The 23,149-nt window shown below is 44.6% G+C and overlaps 1 protein-coding gene across 2 annotated transcripts; it reads left to right on the top strand.

Annotated features, from left to right (window-relative positions):
* Positions 1-3,027: 3,027 nt before the first annotated feature.
* TRIM16 (tripartite motif containing 16) lies at positions 3,028-20,175 on the top strand. 2 transcript variants are annotated; one of them, XM_037070938.1, is made up of 6 exons: positions 3,030-3,634; positions 9,052-9,147; positions 12,458-12,691; positions 14,650-14,815; positions 15,293-15,388; positions 19,220-20,175. In XM_037070938.1, exons 1-6 carry the CDS (start codon positions 3,152-3,154, stop codon positions 19,801-19,803), a joined length of 1,659 nt encoding a protein of 552 aa, XP_036926833.1. In that variant the 5' UTR covers positions 3,030-3,151; the 3' UTR covers positions 19,804-20,175. The 2 variants fall into 2 exon arrangements, with proteins under 2 accessions (XP_036926834.1, XP_036926833.1); XM_037070939.1 differs by lacking the exon at positions 12,458-12,691 and having other exon boundaries at positions 3,028-3,634.
* The last annotated feature ends 2,974 nt before the right edge of the window (positions 20,176-23,149 follow it).

The raw sequence follows: 23,149 nt of genomic DNA, 5'->3' as shown, positions 1-23,149 counted from the left end.
TTATAGTCTTTTATGCCTTCCAACTCTAAGCAGCTTCTAGATTACTTGGATTTATGAAATGTCATGGTCACTGGTAAGAAACAGTCCTTGGTTTCTGTAGTTTAATCCAGGTCCTACAGAACTCACCCCAAAGGTGGAGAGCCACGGGGAGACACCCCAACCCCTGATCTCAGGGGTGAGCTGGACCATCTTCTCCCATTCTCTGTCTTTATTCCATTTGTTTTCTAATTATGTATGAGTAATCTGAAGAAATCTGAGGGAAAGCTGTAAAGTCTCTTCAGGATACAAAGTTGGGGTTTAGGTGCCCTGGATTTTTTTGGTGCTCATTTGGCAAATACTAAATACACTGGGTACTCTCCATCCAGTGGTGACGCCTTCCTTCCAAGGTATTAGATATGCCCTGTCTCATCCCCTGTCACATGTTGTGAGTTGAGTTGTTTCTCTTCCAACACCCCAACTCATAAGTTAAAGTCCTAACCCTTATCTCAGAATATGACTATATTTGGAAACAGGGTCTTTAAAGAGGTAATTAGGTAAAATGAGGTCATTAGGGTGGTTCCTCATCCAATGTGATTAATGTTCTAATAAGAAGGGGAGAATAGGGCAAAGGCATATACAGAGGGAAGACCATGTGAAGACACAGGAAGAAGAGGCTATCTGCAAGCCAAGGAAAGAGGCCACAGAGGAGCTCAACCCTACTGATACCTTGATCTTGGACTTCCACCCTCCATAACTGTGAGAAAATAAATTCTTATTGTTTAAACTGTGAGAGGTTGACATAAATTGAGGCCATTTAAAAATAAAACTAGGAAAACCCCTCATGCCTTTACACTTCCATATTTTGGAATGTTTGAACTGGGAAAAATAATTTTTGTACAGAGCCAAGCCAACATTATGCTTCAAACAGCTCTGTGTAAGCTAATAGGAAGGCAGGTATCCTGATAGTGAACTGAGAATTAAAGACATTCTTTAGAATTAGCACCACCATGTATAGCTGAAGGGCAATTTGGCTTATTTGTGCCTTCAGAAATTACTTCTTTCATTCATGTAATTATCCCCCTTCCCTTTTTTCATAAAACCCCTTGCCTACAGCCCTTAATCAAAAAATGATTTGGGCTTGATGGGGTTCCGAATAGGCCTCCCTAAGATGTGCCACTTTTGCATGTAAATTACTTTGAGCTAAAGGCAATGGAGGTGGAGACCCTGTGGTCTCATGAGAAACTCTTACCTCTTCCTTAAAGAATTTAAATGTGTGTCCTTGCCCATACTTAAAGTCCCCACCAGGCAACTTTATGATTTATCTATAAGACAGGGCAAACATCTGATGCTGAACATATGCTCTTATTTTTCCCGTGTGAATGATCTTTTCCCCCTGAACCCCCAAGGTACTTTGCCCCATCCTTAGCTCAGAGTGCCACAGATATTCTGTCTCTGAACTTTTCATGTATGTGAGGTGTCATGCTCTCCCCATAGAGGCAGGGTTCCCATATATATGTATATAATTAAATTTGGTTATTTTCTCTTGCTCATCTCATGTCTCTTTGGATATTAGACCAGCTGGAAGAACCTAGAATGGTAGAGAAACTTTTCTTCCTTACCCACAAGTTTCCACCTGAGTCAGTGTTTCCCAACTAGCTATTCTTCTAGATCTCACACAAACACTTGTTGTCTATCCATTTGGCCCTTTTTATTTATTTATTTACTTTTCCAAATTTTTTATTTAATTATTTTTCAAGTACAGTTTTCTGTCTATTACTCCCATCCCATCCCACCCCCGTGCTCCCCCTCCCTCCCATTTCCACCCTTCTCAGTTGTTGTCCATGTATCCTTTATATATGTTCCTCTAAATCCCTCCCCTATTTCCCCTGAAATTCCCTCCCCTCTCCCCCCTGGTCACTGTCAGCCTGTTCTCTATTTCAGTGTCTTTGGTTATATTTTGCTTGCTTGTTTTTTTGGTTGTTTAGCTTCCTGTTAAAGGTGAGATCATATGGCATTTGTCCTTCAACACCTGGCTTATTTCACTCAGCATAATGCTTTCCAGTTCCATCCATGATGTTGCAAAAGGTAGGAGCTCCTTCTTTCTTTCTGCAGCATAAAATTGCATTGTGTATATGTACCATAGTTTTTTGATCCATTCATTTACTGACGGGCACCTAGGTTGCTTCCAACTCTTGGCTATTGTAAATTGTGCTGCTATGAACATTGGGGTGCATAGGTTCTTTGGGATTGGTGTTTTAGGGTTCTTAGGATACAATCCTAGCAGTGGAATTGCTGGGTCAAAAGGCAAGTCCAATTTTAGTTTTCTGAGAATGGCCCTTTGTTTTTAGATTAACAAAACGAACCAATCAGTGTATTTTGTTCTGGATGCTCAAGCAAACTCAAACACCATGTCTATAAACATCTTATTAAGTGGGTAAACAGTCTGTTTCCTGGCATATACCCCTCTTTAGGAACCTAGAGCAGGACGTGTAACCTGGGAGGGTTGTCTCAGTGGAGGTGCCTCAGGAAGGAGACAAGATCTTCACCAACCCTCCTAATCCACACTAAGTGCCCACTTGAAGCCTGTCTCCTGGGATGTGCAAGAAGATGATATGAAAAAGTCAGATTCAGAAACATGAGTATTGCTCCTAGCTGCCTCGAGTCCAGTTCTACCAGAGGGGAATGCATGAATGGTTGCCCTATGACTAAAATCCTTATATTTGTATTTTTTAAAAAACAGGAAAACAAGAAATTTAGCCTGTCAAACCATGTGAAGGCTTTTTACAGCAGAGCTCAGGGATCTCGAGTCCTTCCCAGACCGGCCAGCCACAGACACACATGGTCTTCTGCTAAGCCTATGGAGGGACGAATGACACACGTAGGAGTGTAGTTTCAGACTCCACCGGAAGAGAGGCCTGAGCCTGCGCGGACACGTCTCAAGCCTCGCCCAGAGCAGAAGTAATCTCGCGGCCTGTCGTCACCACAGCTGGCCCCTGTCCAAGCGCTGGGCGGAGTGGTGACTAAGAGAGCTGCCTCCGGGAGGGAGGAAGCAGTGAAGTCCAGGGGCCACTAGAGTCGTCTGGGCGTGGTTCTCCCAGCCGGCTAGGGCTGTGCTTGTCCCCGCCTGGCCAAGGAGCAGAGGAAGGACGGCAGAGCCGGCAGAGCCTTCCAGATGGCCGAGCTGGACCTAATGGCTCCAGGGCTACTATCCGGGGTCCCCGCTCACTCTCTGGTCACTCTCAGCCCAGACTCTGGGTCAGACAGCCCAGCAGAGGCCGAGGATCAGGGCTCCCTGGAAAGCCCTCTGGGGGAACCCGAGGGTCAGGGCGCTGGCTCTGGCAGCGAGGGGGAGCAGGAGATCCTCTGTGACTTCTGCCTCGGGGCCAGCAGGGTGAGGGCGGTGAAGTCCTGCCTGACCTGCATGGTGAATTACTGTGAGGAGCACCTGAGGCCACACCAGGAGAACAGCAAACTGCACAGCCACCAGCTGGCAGAGCCGGTGAAGGACCGGGACCTGCGCACCTGCCTGGCCCACCACAGCCCGTTAGTCGCCTTCTGCTGCGACGACCGCCAGTGTATCTGCCAGGAGTGTGGCCAGGGCGAGCACAAAGGCCACGCCTCAGTCTCCCTGGATGTCGCCCGTAGGGACAAGGAGGCGAGTGCTGGGCCCCTCTGGGAGAGGGAGGTGGGGAGGCGGTGTGCCCAGGGAGAGGCGGCATGGCTGCCGCAGCCCCGGGACTCCTGCCTGGTCTCCTGTGCTCCGAGTTCCCTTGAGGAGAACTTTACCCTGGTATCCGGCTCTTTTTCCAGCGTAAATATCCAGTTCACTTGGCTCAGAAACCCGAAATAGGTCGCTCTGCCGCATCTCGGCTGCTGCCCCTGGGCCATCTCCTGTCGTGTCTGTCTCTCCTCCTTCGGGTGGTTTCCTGCTATTTCTCCTGCAGCTTTCCGTGGTTGTTTGGAGGTCAGGCCTGCGGTGCAGAATCCGGGAAGGGGCTGAGAGCCCCGTGATACTTCCCTCCGACTGGATCTGCGTGGCAATTAATGAAGTGTGAACCTTAGCAGAAATTCAAGGGAAAATAATCAGACCTTCCCTTTATTCATTTTTCTTCCCTCTACCCCAAACAAGAGAGATCACTAGACGTGCCCCCCTGGATTTAGGGGTGAAATCCAAGAGCTTGAAAGGACTAAGATTACATAGAGTTGGAATCCTACCTCCAGGTACAATGTCAAGGACAACAAACTCGGGGGAAAAGTTCTATATCAGACAGTGGTATCAGGAGAGACTGAAAAAAAAAAACACCCACCATGTGCGTAGCCTGTAATATTATTCCCATCAGATAGGGAAGCTGTTTCTAGAACAACTAGCCCTACAGTTGAGAACCCAGAGTTCTTGGGAATGAATTTAGCAGCTCTGTCTGCTTTGTTTCTCATACTTTAACTTCCCTAGAGCACTTGTTTTATTCTTAGTGGGAAAGTGCAGGTGACTTTTGTCCCAGATTCCTTGAAGTCACACTCCTGGCAGGTCTCCTTTTGCATTGTACATGGGGCAGTTCCACCCTTGGCCCAGGCTTCCTGGGCAGCAAAGGAAAGAGGCTTCCAGGAAGGGTAGTTGTCTTGCCAGGGCCCCACTCCCATGTTCCTCCATAGGCACAGATTTTACCCCATGCTAGTGGGAATTATTTTGGAAAGCTGTGTAGTCCAGATGCCAGTGAGTCATTGTTTCCAACTCTGGAAGCCACTTGCTAACTGTTTCTAGTGTTTCCAGTGTCAGGGAATACCCCTCCTTTCCCTACTTCTGTAACCGTGAAGGAGCTCTGCATTAACAAGTAGGCAGATCAAAGGAAAAAGTTCTGCATGATTGAGAAAATTAGTCTTCATTGAGCATTGCTATGTGTTAAATGCTTCCCATGGCTTTTCTCATCCAGTCCCTAGATAACTCATGAGGTTATGATCTTTTATCTCCACCATGTTTGTCCAAATTCATACACAGGAGTCATGCAGAGAGGAATGAAGGCTTCAGGGAAGCCACCTGCTGGAGGGACACAAGGGAAGGACCCCAAGATCACAGTGTTAGAACTTCACCTTTTTTATTTTGGCGCTAAAAACCTACTAAACATATAGTAGAAATATTAAGGCAAAGTGTACTGCTTTGCCCTTTATAATATCTGAATTTCATTATACTTAACTGGAAAAGGGATGCATCCAGTTACTAGAAAACAATCTACACCAAACATTGCAATAGATTATACCAGAAAAAGTTCTCCCTCCCATCCTGTATCTCTCATCCTCCCTCCTTGGAGGCAATCACCGTCTTCTACACTGTCTCCTGTTTTCTTTAAGAAATGTTCTATGCCTGTAGCAGCATAGACACAATACAAATTTCAAACACAGCATAAATGGATGCATTACAGAAACTTAGGGTTATTGTGATTCTGAGCAAGAAGACTTGTGTGCAGCATGTGTGGAACCCCAAATTCAGACATCCTATGAGAGAACTGATAAGGTAAAATCAGGACATCTGGGTAAGGGTTCTAGGGTAGTTTTTAGTGCTGAAAAGTGATCATGGTTATAAATGTAGTGTGATAGCCCCAGACCCCAGAGTTTTGGAGATGACCCTAGTTCACAACCTCTGCTTTCTGGTCTGCCTAAGAGCATTCTTGCCCTTTCCACCCTGGGTTTTTTGTTTTCAGCTCAGATGTTAAGTTTACCCTTTGAGTGGTAGCCACACTGTAGGTGGCTCTACCAAACCTTAGGAGCCAAAATATTTCTTTCCAGGAGCCCAAGAGGAATAGCCCAGCAGACTCAATGCCCTGACAAGGCTACAGCTGCTACCAGCATCATTTTGAAAGTTCCATTAGACATAATGAAGGCTCTAGAAGTACAGCATTCCCTTCAGCTGGCCCAGGCCTGCTGGCGTTGCTTGATGGTCACTTTGGATCATGTTAAGGGCTAATTACTCAGGCAGACATGTTGTGCCTGGAAAACTGCAAGTGGCAGGGTCAGCCACAAGGACACCAAGTGGCTGAGATCCTGCATTGGGTCCACAGAGCAACTTATTTCTCAGTTAGCCAAGTGAGCCTTTTCTGGAACTCCCACAGTCTCTAGCTATGCGGGGGGCAAAAACTCTGAGTTTTGGCAGTTCTGGGTGTTCTTTGATTATTTTTTTCTATTCTGTTGAACCCTTCCCAGTGGGGAACTCAGCATGTCCCTTTGCTCCAAGCCCGCCTCCCAAGCCCCCCTCACTTCTAAGAGCAGCTGGTCTTGACTCCTCTCTCCTCCTCTGAATCTTAGGCTGGCTGCTGCCATACAAATGTGCCCATGTGCATGGGTGTGTTATAAAACTGGTGCTCCTTTGGACTGCCTTCCCCTCTGTTCTGACCTGCGAAATGCATATGGCTCTTGTTTTTCCTCAAGTTTATCAAACATTGTGGAGTATTTCCTATGGGCTAAGTGTGAGGCTACAGTGTCTATTTTCAGAGAGTGTGAGCTCCAGTGAGGAAGTCAAGGCACATTCCATGACTCCTGGAACCACAAAGGGCTGGAGTAACACACTGCCACAGGTCAAAGGTGGGAACAGTTGTGGTGAGGGATTAGGTCAGGGCAGGATTTGTGGAGGAGGGAGACTGATCCGGGCCCTGTCTCTGATCCTGAAGTTCATTAGTGATAGGTCGTTGCAGTCAACATCAGCATTGGCTCCAGAGGTTTCAGAGCTGAGTACTGCCCACCAGCTGAGTCCCCATATAGAACAGGAGCCAAGTTCCTGGGAGCCACAGGTATTTTTGTATTTTAGGGGAGTGGTCAGCCAGCATTGGTCACAGCCTGTTTGCCGGTATCCAATAGGTAGGTGATTCAAGGCCACTCAGGAAAAGAAGTTCTAGAAATTTTGAGAATGGCCTTGAACTCAGTGTTATGTAATTTGTTTTTTTTAAAACATTCTGCCAGGCTGTATGTCTTCAAGATCATGGACTGGTAGTAGTAGGTTCTGACCACCTGACTGAGCAAAGAAGTCAGAGGTAGACCAAAGGCAAACACCAACATCTCCTGGTTGGAAATATAAAGGAACTAATACCATGTGGAGTTTTCTTCTCTTATCTCATGCCCTATGCTCTTTCTATGTGCGTCTCTAACCTGGTTTCTGGCCACCACACTCTGGGTTGCCACCTTTGCCCTATAGATAGAAGCAAGGACAATTCTATCGATAATTCTTATAGCCCTACTCCAGAGGAGACACTGAATGATGGGCGTCTTGATAAAATTTTGATAAAGATTGTACAGCCAGTGATGGCAGGTCTTCAGGCCCCAAATAGGGAGCCTTTTGCATGTTCGGCACTCCCCATTGAAGTCAGCAGGACTCCCTGTGACCATAGACATCGGGTTGTCTGTGCTCTTTGATGCCACTGTCCTGCTTGCCCTTGGCCTGAGATGTATATAGATGGCATCTTTGGAAAGCCTGAAGCCAGACCTGGAACCACCCTATCATTTCTTAAGAGGAGGAATAACTGGAGATACTGGTTTCCCAAAGTGGCCCCGCCTTTTGTGGGAAGCAGGAGTAACTTCCTCTGGAATGACTCCCTCAGAGAAGTCTCCACTAGACACTTAGGAGCCACCTTCTCCTTTTATGGTGGTTTGCAGAGCTTGGAGAGAAGTCCCTCACTGGAGACTCTGGATGTCCCCCTGTGGCTCAGGGTCCTACGGGGATTGACTGCATCACCACATTGTCACATCTGTGCCCGTGGCTGGGATGTGCTGCTGGAGCTGCCTCCACCTTTAAACCAGCAGTTTGTGTTTCTTTCCGCCTCCTCTGGGGCAGGTCACTGTGTAAGCCTTTTAGATTAGGAGTCCATGGTTATCCTCAAATGGGGCCAACCCCCTCCCCTCCCACTCCCCCTCTTCACTCTGAGCAGCAGGTCTCAAGTGTCAGGACTGGGAGGCCACTGGAGTTCCATCAGCTCTAGTCAGTGCCCCAGAGCCTGTGCCAACATGACCTGCATTCTGAGAGTGTCCTTGTGAGGTGAGTCCCCTGCCTGCCAAGGCTGCCCTTCCTGGGAGGCCTGGAATTCCCTGGATTTCAGTTTCAGTGGGAGAAAGGAGGGACATTCATTTATAGCCTCTGAGTTCTATTAGGGCATAATGACTCACAGCTATGAATACAGACATAACCTATTAAAAGCCATTAGAGCCATTCTTTTTTCCTTTTTGCTGTCTCATTCCTTTGTGGAAGGAGGAAAGTGACATGGCCTCTGAAGTTTTCAAAGGCTTAAGTTTCATGTCTCAGGACACTTTTTGGCAGAAAGTGCTTAGGGAGTCCCAGGAGGCAAGAGTGAAGCAGAGCCATAGGGTCAGAGTGGGTGCCCACCTTGGCTGGTTTGCTCTGCTGCCCCCAGGGTGGACAGGAATGTGTGACAGAAAGCAGCCATGCAGCAGTAAGAGTAAGGACAAGGACACATGATGGTGATGAAGGCATTGATGAAGTACTTCCAGTGCAGCAGTGAAGTTCCCATTAACACAGTTATCCTGCAAATGAGGCACTTTGGTTGTCCCCATTCCATAGGTGAAGAAAGGGAGGTCTGGGTGGAGGAGGCTGGGATGTAGATTTTTCCAAAATCTCAGCAGCTAAGTAGAAAACCTGGGATGCCCACCATCAGCTCCAAGCCCACGCTCCTTCTTTGCTGATTCTGGGTCAGACAGTCTGGGCTCAATTACACTGTTGAATGTGTGTGACCTTGGATTAGGTGACTTTATTGTATCATCTATAAAATGGAGGTAATGACCTTTACCTAACATGGTGTGGTCAGGGTGATAGAAGGTAGTCCATATGAATGCTAAAAATGAGGACAAGTACAGCACAGTGTATGTGCTCCCCGTATTTTAGCCAATTCATGCTGAGTTCAGCTCCAGGAGGTGCAGGCACAAGGGTGACCCTTTATGCCTCCCTTTAGGGTACTCTTGGCTGCTTCTGAGAACAGCTTCTGAGGTCAAACTCTCCTTCCCATGGAAGTAAGTAGAGTGTGATGTTGCTCTTGTGAGCACTGGACTCCTCCTCTTAACACCATCCTTTTATTTTCTTAGGCTGAGCTTCGGGGCACCCAGTTGGACCTGGAGCACAAACTCAAGTTGAATGAAAATGCCATTGCTAGGCTCCAAGCTAACCATAAATCCGTTTTGGTAAGACTGGTCTGGGTCACCTGTCAGGCTTCAGTGTACCTGGGCGCTGCTGCAGGCTCAGCATGGCCCAGCAAGGTTTTAAGACATAAGGCTGCAGCCTCTATGTCAATGGGCTACTTGGGGTCCCTCAGCAAATGAGAATTACAGGCACAGATAGAGTTGGCTACACCGCTGTGTGGCCTAAACTTCCTGATGGGATTTGCTATGAAATTAGGTTAAGGTTCAAAATTGGTAAGTTACTTTTTCATACTATAGAATAGAAGCAAACTAGTCATATAATAACAGCATTCTTATTTTTACATTTGTGTGTGCTTTCTTGACCAGGAGAAAGTGTATGAGGGGGGTTAATATAGAGCTCCCAGAATTATACACAGTCTTGGGTTGTCTATCTGCATGTGGATGTCACCAGTCATATGTCTTGGCATCCAGGAGAGAAAGTTGAGGACTGTTGGATTTGATAATGATGCTGTTGAGGTCAATGGTGTGCCTGGCTACCTAGTTTTAGTCTCTCTGATTTTATTACCACTTTCCACATAAACTCTAAGTAGACCCCAATAGTCCCACAAATGCTTTTCATTAGTGGCAAACCAATAGCCACCACTCAGCAGAGAATGCCATATACCTACCCCATGGCAGTGAATCAATCAATCAGTGGCATCATTCTTTGCATATCAGGAATGTTTCTGTCCCATCCATCCATCCGTTCATCCATCCATCTGCCCATCTATCCATATGTAATGCATGTATTCATTTCAACTTAAAAATTTTCTCTTTCTTAGTGTTTATTGCTAACTAGCTACCGAAGGGTAAATACCTCTTCCTTATTCACATAATCTTATGAAAATAGGAAAAACAATTACCCATTTGAAAAACCTTCAGAGATTGTTGACTTCCAGGCTCAACATAATCTGGTGAATCACACAGAGCACCTTGCTATTCTTTCCTTTTTAGACACTTTGATCCTTATGCAGCTCTGTTCATAATTGCATGGTGACTGTGGGAGGTAGTTATCACAGTGCCACCTGCAGTCAAAGGACATGTGTACAAGGGACATGACGACAGAGAGAGGTAATGAGACTTGTCTGTGAGGCTGGGATTGTTGTGCCCTCGACCTGAGAGTGAGTTGGTGTATTGACAGACATATGTACCATCCTCTTTAAATCATTATGGTTGGTACTTGGGTATGTTTGTGGCCCCTCTTTCCCTTAGTATCTATTTGTCATCATTTAGGCAGTAAATTATACTCTTCATGAACCCCATTTACATGCAAGGAAGAAGTGTTTCTCCCTGAGAAGGCTAAGGATTGAGCAGCTGCACACAGCAGCAGAAGGCTGCCTGTCTACCCCTCTCCCTCAGTAGGGCCTCAGTCGGGGCAGGGGGAGAGGAGGTATTGGGACCCCAAGGTTTGTCTTTAGTCTCTGAGCTTCGTGATTCTCATGGCATCGTGATTCTCTGAGGAACCTACATGTCATCAGTATAGGGAGTAAGTGGATCCTGCTCCTTTCCCACAACACCCCTGGCCAAACCAACATTGCCTTACAAACCAGTGTTTGCAAAGCCACCAGGACAGCAAACCTCCTAACACAAGGACTGATGGTTATGGACTCTCTTTCTGAAGACTGATTAAGAAGCCAGCCTTGTACAGCTAAGGAGTAACTCAGCTTGTTAGTGCCAGTAGAATTTGTTTTTCCTTTATTTATGTAATTATTCCCTTCCTTTCCTCATACAGACCCCTTGCCCTCATCCTGTACTTGGGAAACTATTTGGGTTTCTCTCTGAGCTGCAGTTCTTTTTGATTCCAAATAAATGTTTGTTAAAGATAGGGAAATATATAAAATGAAGTCACTTTCAACAAGCTGCTAAAATTATTAACATTTCAAAAGCTGAGGCATGAGGAAATACTCTATTCTTATCTTAAATATCCTGGAAACTTAAAATTTTTAAAACTTTCCAGTCCTGTGTCAATGCCTGGGCACACATCTGGACACATATCAGACCTCCACATAAACCTCTGACCACCCCTTAAAGAACTTGTATGTCCAGGCCACCTAGCATCCACGTGAACATCTGTTATCCAGACCACTGAATGTCCCAGACTTCTCAGGATTCACCCTCTAGACCACCTGGCATTCACCATCCAGACTAACTAATTTCTGACTGACAACCTTTCTGGACCTATTGTAGAGCTGAGAGCACACCACTAATTGTTTGCAAGAATGCAATGTTTTTCCTGTATTTCAAGAACTCTTAACTACAGAAAAAAGAAATTTTTACTCTAAGAACTGTCAGCATCAGTACTTAAGAACTATCAAAGAGAAGAGGAAGTCATTTAAAACTTGGATTGATACTGTAAATATGCTCTACAACGTATTGAACGCATTTACAAAGGACATTCACCACATGAGAGGACAGGGCCCCACGTGCAATGAGTGCCATCATGTAAATCCTTAATGTTTTTCACACTGAGTTGTTTTGTATTTTATTTGAATGGAACATTTCAGTCTGCTAGGTGTGCTCATCCTGCAATGTGTGGGTACTGTGGTCACTCACACACACCCTGAGCATTTCGTGCCTGGTAGGACTCCATTAACTTACATGTGCTTTTGCCTCTGATGGCCTCAATAGGCAGTTTAACCAGACATAATGACATGCTAAGAAAGGTAATTCATGCTATGAATTGTATAAGGAAGCCAAATTATTAATTGACCACAGTAAATATAAGTATCAAATACACTGAATATTTGAACTTGGTTTGAGAACCATGAATAGCAAGCAGCCCAGATGTCAGATCTGGAAGGGGTCTCAGACACATACAATGCATTCACTCATCCAGTGGATGGGAGACTAAGTTAAAGATGGGTAAGTAGCCCTGGCTGGTGTGGCTCAGTGGATTGAGTGTCAGCCTGCAAACTGAAAAGTTGCTGGTTTGATTCCCAGTCAGGGCACATGCCTGGGTTGTGATCCAGGTTCTCAGTTGAGGGTGTGGGAGAAGCAATCGATCCATGTTTCTTGTCATTGATGTTTCTCTCCCTCTTTCTCCCCTCTTTCTTATCTCTCTAAAAATAAATAAATAAAAATCTTTTTTAAAAGATGGCTAAATAAACATTTGCATGCTGGGGAGTCAATATTTTTTCCCCAAGAACCCAGGATTCAGATGAGAATAAAAGCTTCCTTTTGCAGTAGAAAATTGCTCCTTAATTTACAGGTTTATTGAGTTTACATTTCTGTGTGTTGAGCTGTGATAAAGTTGGACACCTTGCTAACAGGTTCTTCCTGTGTCCTCCTCGCCCCCACCCACCTGGCCCACCAGGTGTCAGTGTCAGAGGTGAAGATGGTAGCTGAGGAGCAGTTTGGGGAACTCCTTGCTGCCATGAGGAAGGCCCAGGCTGATGTGATGCTCTTTTTGGAGGAGAAGGAACAAGCCGCCCTGAGCCAGGCCAGTGGCATCAAGGCACACCTGGAGCACAGGAGTGCAGAGATGGAGAAGAGCCACCAAGAGCTGGGGAGGATTGTGGCCATCAGCAACACTGTTCTGTTCCTGGAGGTACAGGTTTCAGGGCTGGGTGGAGGTGCCCATAAAACTAAGAACAGGGAACTAACTGGCAGATGAGATGCTAGACTGGAACTGCTCTCTGATAGATGGGGTGCACAGGGGGCCTTCTAGATAGAGGGGGCAGGTGTTGATTCAGCAAAGGCAAGAGTACTGGAAGGGTAAGGAAGCCCTCCCAGAGCAGCAAGCTGGAACCAGCTCAGGACAGGTGAGTAATACTCAAAGAGAAGTGTGCTCCAGGAGAGGTTTGAGAGAGCACAACTGATTGGAGGGACTGGGTGCTTTCCTAAGTGATGGAAGATGGGGCTGGCCAGGACAGGCTGCCTTCTGACTGTGAGATTAGTTTGCTTTTCATCAGGAAGTCACAGAAGCCAAGGGAGGACTTCTTATGGGAGAAGGATAAGCTCAGATCAGTGTGGTTTGGAAACCACTTTGACAGCAGGAAGGAGGCAAACCTGGCAGGGTGAAACTGGACACCTGTCCCATGTGAGGGGCTGAGTGAGCAAGGCCTGGCAGAGGAGAGGGGACTTCTCATTGCAAGGTACTGAGATGCACTAAGGCAGGTACTACTAGGGATGGACTAGAGCACATGTAACTTGTAGGGAAGGACACTGACTTGGGCATTAATCCTGCCATTTTGGATCTGTCTCTAAATAGCTCTGTAGTTTTTAGCAAGTCACTAAACTTCTCTGGGTCTCAAATTCCTCATTTATCAAACAGTCAGGTTAGAGTAAGTAATTAGTTCCTTCAGGGCTAATATTCCTAAATACGGGTAATTTTCTTGATTACATTTTTTTAAAAAATTTTCTTCTAGTTACAACAGACATAAATGTTTATTGTGGAAAAACCAGAAGGGTATGAAGGAAAACAATCATGCAGCTTCCCACCACAGTTGTAATGAGGGAGAGAGAAGCAGAGACAAAATACCTATGGGATGGCTTTCTACCAGTTCCTTGCTTGTCAGTATCAAAATGTGAAGAAAATATGAATAAAAATTGGCTTTCCATGTCATGCGTTCCCCAAGAGTATATAAATAATTTTTTCTTTGTTTTTGTTTTCCTTTTATAACTTTAATATGAAAACTTTAATATGTACCAAATCTATTTTAGTATAAGTTAACTTATTTATTTTGGTTAAAGATAACTTCCTTCCCCTGAATTGTTAGCCACTTGAAATGACACCTATTGGATAACTTATCCTTTCTCCCACTGATTTAAAATGCCTTTATCATGTATAGTACAAACTCTATATAGAATTTTAAAATGTTTCTCTCTCCTCTCTCATTGGCTCTTCCAACAATCTGGTTTGGACTTTTTTCTCCCCTCTCCTTATCTGTTTCACCATCTTGTTACCACTGTTTTCATCACTGAGTTTTATGTGTATCCAGTCCGCTCTTCAGTGTTTCAGTTGCATTTGAGTTTTCATAATAATGTGTTACATCTGAGAGCAACCTTTTCTGGTCATCACATTGCTTTGAAGCACAATTGGCTTACTGTGATTATCTATTTGGAAACACATTTCAAACTCTAAGTCACAGTAGAAGAATTGGAGAGAGCAGTAATTGACAAGGAAAAGGCAGCAAATGCTTCTGTCTAAGGACTTGTGTTTAAATTTTTTTTTTTAAAGTCCTGAGGGTATGCATAGCAGGAATGTTACCTCCATTTGGGTGATTGGCACAGAATGTTTTTGGGTTTTGGTCCAGTCTGGGCTGTGTATTGGAGCTGTTCATGGATGTCTGGTGTCTCTTGATTTTTAAAAACCCACTTTCCCATTTTGAAAAATAAATGTTTTCTGTGATGTTAGACCCAGAGCTGGACACATGACATACTTTCTTTGGGAAGTACACATCACCATCAACCCATTTTACAGTTGCAGAGAGTGAGTGAAAAAGACAGCCCAGTTTAGGAGATACAGAAACCAGGGTGGATGCTACCATGTTCCCTTCCCTGCAGGAGTACTGCAAGTTTAAGAACACCGAGGACAGTGCCTTCCCTAGTGTTTACATTGGACTCAAGGATAAGCTCTCTGGTATTCACAAGGTCATCATGGACTCCACTGTGCACTTGGTGCAGTTGCTGCACAACTACAGGAACAAGCTGGAGGAGTTTGCAAGAGAAGGTGAGAAGTCTCCTGTGGGCTGTGCTATGTGTGCCTCTCCAAGTGGTCCACAAGGAAGGTGAGAAAAAGAGCGAGGGGAGGAGGGTGAAATCAGGGGCACATCTCATTTTCAAAGCCATCCTATGGCTAGACTATGTTACTAATGGACACATCTTGATTTCATTTTATAATTGAGACCCAGGTAGGGTGAGTTAGTCACATCTTGCAATTGGCTGGCATTTCTATGTTTGGCTTCTCAGATTGCTAATGCACATACTTTTAAGTGAAATGCAAGTCAGTCTGGGATCTTTTTCAGCCTATTTTGTTTTATCTATGAGAGAAATGCAGCCCAGTGAGCATGGTTCCCTGAGAGGTGACTAGGTTCCAGCCTCACCTGCCTCCAGGAGACCTAGGGTCAAGAGTGGCTGTGAAGACCTGCTTCTTACATTCTCCTGACTACCTGGGCAGGTACTCATTCACACCTCTCTGATTTTCTAGAAGAGTATGACATCAGCACTCAAGTGTCAGCTGTTGTTGAGCACAAGTATTGGACCTCAAAACCTGAGCCCAGCACCAGGCAACAGTTCCTCCAATGTAAGTTGTGAACTGCTCTCTTTTCCTTAGTTATTGGTGTCAGTGTAATGCTTTGCTGAAGCAAGAATACTATATTGCATATAGGGTTCAGGTTCTTGCAATCTTGGTCTATCCCTACATAGTACATTTTTTAAAATTTAATTGCAAAAATTTTTAACTTTTCACTTGAAACATTTCAAACTTACAAAAACATTGCAAAAATAGGACAAGGAATTTCTACGTACTTTTTATCCAACTTCTCTAAATGTTAACACTTTACATAATTACACTACATTGACCAAAACCAAGAAATGCATGTTGTTGCTACGGTGCTATTAGCTAATCTACAAAATTTCACCCAGTGTTCCAGCCAATGTCCTTTTTTTGGCCTAAAGTCCATTCCAGGGTCACAGATATTCCTATGCCTCCTTATTGTCCCCCAATCTGGGCATAGTCCCTGAGTCCTTCTTTGTCTTCTGTGACCTTGGCATGTTTGTAGAGCCTGGCCAGTTACCAAATAGTTCCCTGTTAAGTCTGGCTTGGCCAGAATTGCATAGCCCATCATTCTGTCATTATGTGGCATTGAGCTGGTCTGTTAGCATTATTTAAAACACTGTATTTCCAATTGGTATTTCACTATGGTTAACAAGCCAGGGAGATTTCATCTGCTAGTAGAGGAAGGACTGCACCTGTACATTTAAGGCTAATTTTTTACAGCATTTGGCTAGTTCATCTTTCTGGGATGCACATTGAATAATACTTCTAATTGTTTCTGGAGGTGACCAGTGAATGATGAACTCTGAGGCCCCCCTTCCTGAAGTTATTCCATGCAGCCTTAGGTTCTGATGCCAACCTGCTCTTCCTGCCACAGCTCTGAATTTCCTAGGACCTCTTGGTTCCCACAGTTTCCATTATTTATTCTTCCCCTCTTCCTGACAGAAGATCATCTATGTATCACAAACAGGTATAATTAGTACAAGAAGTCAAACACACTTTATTCTTAACACCAAATAAAAATGACATGATATTCTATTATAATCTATTCTCTTTTGAATGACAAATATATTTTTTAAATTATTTATTTATTTATCTTTAGAGGGGAAGGGAAGGAGAGAGGGAGAGAAATATCAATGTACAGTTGCCTCGTGTGTCCCCTGCTGGGAAATAGCCTGCAACCCAGGCATGTGCCTTGACTGGGAATCGAACCACGATCCTTTGGTTTGCTCAATCTGCTGAGCTACACCAGCCAGGGCAACAAATATCTTAGTACTGACTTTTTCTACTTGAGCATTGTTCTGAATATTTAACCTTTTATAGACTCAGATTTTTCCCCTTTTCAAAGGTCTGGGGCTCAAATTGCCAACTTGACTAGCTGAGCTTCTTATACACTGGCCTCTTTCTCCTTTAAACATTGACATTCTGCCTATGACATCTCTAAAATTATCATTGCTTGCTGGAACAAACCAAATGTTCCAGATGCATTCTGGTTTTCTTGTTTGAAAACGTGGAATCACCTGCCCTCCTGGGAGTCCTGGGTCTCCTGAGTTGAGAGGAATGTTATTGCTCAATATCTGATGCTAAGGATTGCCACAGGAGCTGGTGGTGGGCACTGGTGGGCACTGTTGGGGCCACTTTTAGTGGCAGCTGCAGGTGGTCCTCCATTTATACTCACTTCTCCTTTTAACTTCTTGGACTGCTGTGTCCTTGTTTTCTTCCAGGACATGGTCTCATTGACTGCTAAGAATTTCTCTCACCAAAAGAATTTGGAAAGCTCCCGGGTGAACTAAGTTATTTTTTTTAATTAATGGATTTTAAAATAGCCTTTAATATGTTAATTCATTTGGCAAGGATATTTTGTGCATCTTCTCTGGGCTGGAACCCCAGGATAGAGTCCCACATAAAGTGTTCCTCTTTCAAATAAGAAGGAGGACAAGCATGAGACAAACACATGAGTAGCTCATTACGATGCTTTAAAAAGCCAGGGTGCTCTGAGAGTCACAGATGGGAGTAACTCACATCAAGGAGATGCTCTGAAAACATGGGCTCCCAGCTGCAGCCTCAAAGGGCCAGTAAGAACCAGCCAGGCTCAGGCTGGAGCAACAATGACATTGTGGAGGGAATGGTCTGTGCCAAAGTCTTGAAGTGGGTTCAGTGTTGGGTGGGTCTGAAGTCAGGGTGTTGGAGTGTGGTGATCAAAGGGTAGAGGGCAGGAGACAAGGCCAGTGACACAGGCCATGTAGGCCAGGGCGAGGGGTGCCCCTTGCTTCATCCTAAGAGCAAGGGGCACCATCAAAGAGCTGTACGCTGAGTGATATGATTCACCTTCACCTACAACCTGAAACAAGCAACATGATGCTTTTGTGCGGAAGATGCAAAAGGGAAGTATGGGAGATCAACATAACCATCATGGAGCCTATTGCCCTAGTCTGGGTGAGATTGGAGGTGCTTTCAGTGGGAGATGAAGCAGTGCCCTGGAGAGAAATCATTGGTACCTACAAGGCTTGCTGCTTCCTGTGTGTGTGAGGAGGGACAAGACAGGGGTGAGGTTGAGGGAAAAAGAAATGTCAAAGTATCTTTAGTGAGATTTGAGGAGCTGGGTGCATGGTGGTGCTACCATTTTCCAGGACAGGGAAGAGAAAAATGTGTGGGGATGACTTCAGAGTTTACCTGGCTAAATATTGGTCAGTTTTTAAAAAGGATCAAACATGAGCACATGAAGGCCTATTCCCCCAAACACTTGCCAACACTGGGTAGAACAGTGCCTGGTTTTCAGCATGTACTTGTTGAGTGAATGAAACAGTGAGTCAATAGATTTTATTCCTTGATTCAGTTCAGAAAATAATACAGGAAATGCCAAACAATTTGATCTTCAGAAAGAAAGGAAGTGAAATGACTCATTTAAGAGGGAGGAGGTGATTGGGACAACTGTAATAGAATAACAATATAATATTTAATTTTAAAAAATGATCTCGGACTACTGACAGCATGTGTGGGAGGTCTCCCCAATAAGTAGTCCTCCACAGCACCAGCTGAGTGTCCCACAGTTTAACTCAATTCTGCCACTGTCTACAGGTTAAGGCCTTGGTCTCAGGAGACTACGCCACACTTCAGATGCCAGTCACAAGGAGTAGGTTCATCACAACTTCTGTCTAACTCAGCTACAAATTGGAGGTTCTCATGACCCCCTCCTCGGCTGCAATAATTTTTTAGAGCAGCTCGCAGAACTCATGGATATACTTACTTATGTTTATTGGTTCATTAAAGGTTATGATAAAGGACACAGGTGTAAGGATGTAAGGATGTAAGGATACATAGGGTTAGGTCTGAGAGGGTCTTGAACTCAGGAACTTCTGTCCTCATGGAGTTAGGGTACATCATTTCCCAAGGTGGATATGTTTACTCACTTGGAAGCTCTTAGAACCCCTTACAAATGGGATTTTTAAATGGAGCTTCTTCATGCAGGCATGATCAGTTAACTACATTTCCCTCTCCACTCTCTGGAGAAGTGGGAAGGGGTTGGGGAGGCACTGAAAATCCCAAGTTTCTAATCAGGGTTTGGTCTTCCTGGTGACCAGCCTATCCAGAAGCCCATCCAGAATCTGCTCATTAGAACAAAAGACCTTTCTATCACAAAGAAAATTACAAAGGTTTTAGGAGCTCTGTGGCAGGAAGGGGAGGGGGTTAGGGACCAAGTATGTATTTTTCATTATAACTCACAATATCACATTTGTGTTCCCTGTCTTCTGGTTTTCACCCACCTGGGAAAACAGAGAACAGGGAGATAGATATTTTCTCATACTTTGGAGGATGGTCAGGTTTGACCTACTCTCTCTGACTTTTGTATCTCCTCAGATGCATGTGACATCGCTTTTGACCCTGACACAGCACACAGGTACCTCCGGCTGCAGGAGGACAATCGCAAAGTCACCAACACAACGCCCTGGGAGCATCCCTACCCAGACCTCCCCAGCAGGTTTGTGCACTGGCGGCAGGTGCTGTCCCAACAGAGCCTGTACCTGCACAGGTATTACTTTGAGGTCGAGATCTCTGGGGCAGGCACCTACATTGGCCTGACCTGCAAAGGCATTGACCGGAAAGGTAAGGAGCGCAACAGCTGCATTTCTGGAAACAACTTCTCCTGGAGCCTCCACTGGAATGGGAAGGAGTTCGCGGCCTGGCACAGTGACACGGAGACCCCACTCAAAGCCAGCTCCTTCTGGAGGCTGGGGATCTATGTCAACTTCCAGGGAGGGATCCTTTCTTTCTACGGCATGGAGCCTGATGCCATGACTCTGATTCACACATTTGACTGCAAGTTTTCAGAGCCGGTTTACCCTGCCTTTTGGCTTTCCAAGAAGGAAGACATGGTGCGGATTGTGGATCTGGGAGAGGAGCTTGAGAAGCCAGCATTGACCTCAGAGGAGGCTGCTCCCTAGACTATGGGATCCACATTCTAGACTTTGCAAACCACAAGGTAGTGAGTTGCCTTCTGAGGGCAACCTGGGGGCAGAACTCTCTACCAGGGTTCACTGACTTTAGAAATCCTGGGGGTTCATGAATAAAGAGATGAGCCTCTGGCTTCTCCCTTTCGCTCCATGCTGTGCTGTTCCCCATGTTTATAGTCATCTTTAAGTAAAGGCCACCTTGAGTGATGCTTGAGTCTCCCATCTTTGATATTCTCCTGTCTGCTCCAGTGAACAGCAGCACATTGGGCTCAGAATTGCTAACCAGTAATCTTCAGAGAGATTAAAAAGATCACAAAGAAATCATAATAAATCACTAACTTTATGCATTTCCTATGTCCCAGACACTGTTTTGAGTGCTTCCTGTTAATCTCCCTCATACAGTCCCATGAGCTGTTGTTCGTATCATCCCCAATTTGCAGATGAGGAAACTGTGGCCTAGGGGAAAGTTAACTTGCTCAAGGTCACTGGAGTCACATGGTGACTAAGTGATGGAGCTGGGGTTCAAACGTGAAGGCCTGAACTTTTGAACTTGGAGGTCTGATATTGGACTTTTCATCACTGTACCATGCTGCATTCCTCATTAGATTGTGGGTGTTGTGTGTAAGGGAATAAACTACATGTTGTACTATTCTCATGGAAGCAGAGCCTCCTAAATTGTCCTGCAGAGTTTGCCAATCTCTCTGCAGCCCCCACATCTCATGGGGGCAATGCAGCAGCAGAGAGCTCACACCTCCATTTTGGGAACAGCAAGGATTATAAGAAATATGCTAGTGACATCCAAGTCTTAGTCCTCATGACCTCTGAGAGGGTCTCATTCCTCTCTTCAGAGGTCACCTGGAGTAGATGAGCTTGTCTGATTTCTCCTTCAAAGGCCAGTTCTTTGAGTATTGAAGAGTGGTTCTCACATTTCCTGCTTTTCTTGTTTTTACACGTTATCTCCCACTTTCCAGATCTTTCACTCTCCTGGTCATTTCATCCTCCTTTCCACAGATGTGCTCCATAGGGTTTGCTATGTAGCAAACCGTGGAATGCTCTCCATGGTGAGCATTCTGTGAGCCTTTAGGCAAATGACAAAGTGTTTTTAAATTAGTTTCTGAGAACATAGCCTGGAACCCCCTTAGGAAATACAGCTTGTGGTTCTGTGTCAAGGCAAATCTGTTTACTTAGGCCACTGTTCCCCTGGAAAAGGGGAGAATGAGACCCAGAAAGCATAGCTGTGATACCATGATTTATAATAAGGAACACATTGTTGGTTCCTGCCCCCCCCAGTTTCCTGGGACAGAGCTCCTGAAACCCTTGAAATTTCCTAAGTAGTAAGAGCACTAGGGGCATCTTTTGTTCTAACATTTTTCTTGCCTTTGACCAGTCAGATGTTTCTATCTCCAGAGTACATTACTTCAGCACTGTTAGATCTAGGCAGGCCTAGGAGGAATGAAAATCACCAGGTGAGAAAATGGCACCATGGAAAGCTGCCTACAGACCCTACCCAGGGAGATTAGGGTCTGGGTGGACTTAACAGGATGTAGCTTTCACCCAGCAACCAGCTCTAGCCAATCAGACTCTAATACCCCAACTGCAGGTTTTTGCATTTAAAAACCCTGACCTAAGAACGACTGAGTGAGTGCCTACTTCCCTTGGTTGGCTCCCCAACCTCCCTTGGTTGCCTCCACTTTCCCTCCCTCTTATTCCCCACTAATAAACCCTGTTCTTCTTAGCTTGCTGCGTCTGTCTGGTTTCTTGAGTGACTCCGACCTGACAGGCACCACTTGACTTGTTGTCAGAGGCCCATGCTATTATTTGTATGTGAGGATAATATGTGGTGTAGGATTTGAACTTCTTACTGAATTTTTTAAAATTTAAATTTTATTGAATTTATTTTTTGCTTGAATTTTAAATTTCATTACATTATTGCTGTTGGCTGAGATAGTTTTTTTCATGATTCTATTTTCAATGTATTAGCTGTCCTTCTTGGCCTAGAGTCACCTCCAGAATTGTTAAACTTTTCTGTTTAAGTCTTGATTTTGTTGATATATATATATAGTTTAGGAGAGGGCCAAATATGGAATCTTGCAGCACTCAGTCAGCTGGGTGTGGGTTTAAAGAACTTACTCAGTAAGTTCTGCATCATTAGAACCAGATAAGGAGGTGGCCCCCCCTTTGCCCCTCATCCACTGGACCAGAAGAGGGCCTTTACAATGGCAAAGATGAAGATCAGCTATGTGAGTGCTCCCTTGCTGCCCTGTCTGACAGTGCTCCCCAAAGAGAAAATGAGATCAGCGTGGCCTGCTTTGTTTTTATTGAACCCCTGTGGGTTGTCAATGTTTGTCACTTTCTTTTCTAAATACTCACAAAATATTTGATAAACTGTTTTAGAATTGTGCTGTGGGTTAACATCAAGTTTACTAGTCTGTTTTTTCCAGAATCTACCTTCTTTCTCTTTTTAAAAATCAAAACAATTTTCCTGTCCCCATCTACCATTCTCCTCAGTTTTTCAAAAAGGAATGCCTGGTGTTTTGTCACACTGGGAAATTGTGTCAGTAAATTGTTTCGGTCATGAGATGTCATTTCTTAGACCAGAATATTTGACTCATATAAAAGGAATGCTTTGGGTGTCTTCTTACCTGTTGTGAGCTTTGTTTCTCTGTCAGTTCTTTTGCCTCTTTTTAGTTTGAAGACTTTTCCTCTTGATATAAAAGATCAAAGCAAAATTGAGAGTTAAGAGTATTTACTTTCTTTCTGTCATTGCCTCAACAGATAGGCATAGTTTTTTTTTTCTTTTTCTTGGCCCACTAGCTGAAAATTGCCTGAAACAAATACAAATGTTTAATGAGAACAGAGGCCTATTTTATATTCTCTGTCACTTCTCCCTGCTATGTGTGTCAGTTTTCTGTATTGACCCACATCTTTTTCCTCTTTCGTTATGTGGAATCATTTTGGAAAAAAATCGTCTGAAGTCATCAAGAGCTCCTTTCGGTGCCAGATTATTTTGTTCCATTGCCAGATTATTATTTGTGATTGGAGAGGCAGAATGCAATTTTAGCCACTACATAAATTTATTCTTTTGAACTTTTTTCTTTTAAAAAACATTTAAAATTTCCCTGGCTAGTGTACCTCAGTGGATTGAGAGCAGGCCTGTGAAGCAAACAACCAGAGTTCGATTCCCAGTCAGGGCACATGCTGGGTTGCAGGCCAGTTCCCAGCAGGGGATGCACGAGAGGCAACCATACATTGATATTTCTCTCCCTCTCTTCTTCCCCTCTAATGATAAATAAAATGTAAAAAAATCTTTTAAAAATTAAAAAAAAATTTCAATTAC

The sequence above is a fragment of the Sturnira hondurensis genome, unplaced genomic scaffold (genome assembly GCF_014824575.4).
Source record: "Sturnira hondurensis isolate 20B ecotype Veracruz unplaced genomic scaffold, ASM1482457v3 Scaffold0019186, whole genome shotgun sequence".
Lineage (NCBI taxonomy): Eukaryota > Metazoa > Chordata > Mammalia > Chiroptera > Phyllostomidae > Sturnira > Sturnira hondurensis.
Note: the sequence above shows the minus strand (reverse complement) of the source record. Positions and strands in the feature narration are given on the sequence as shown.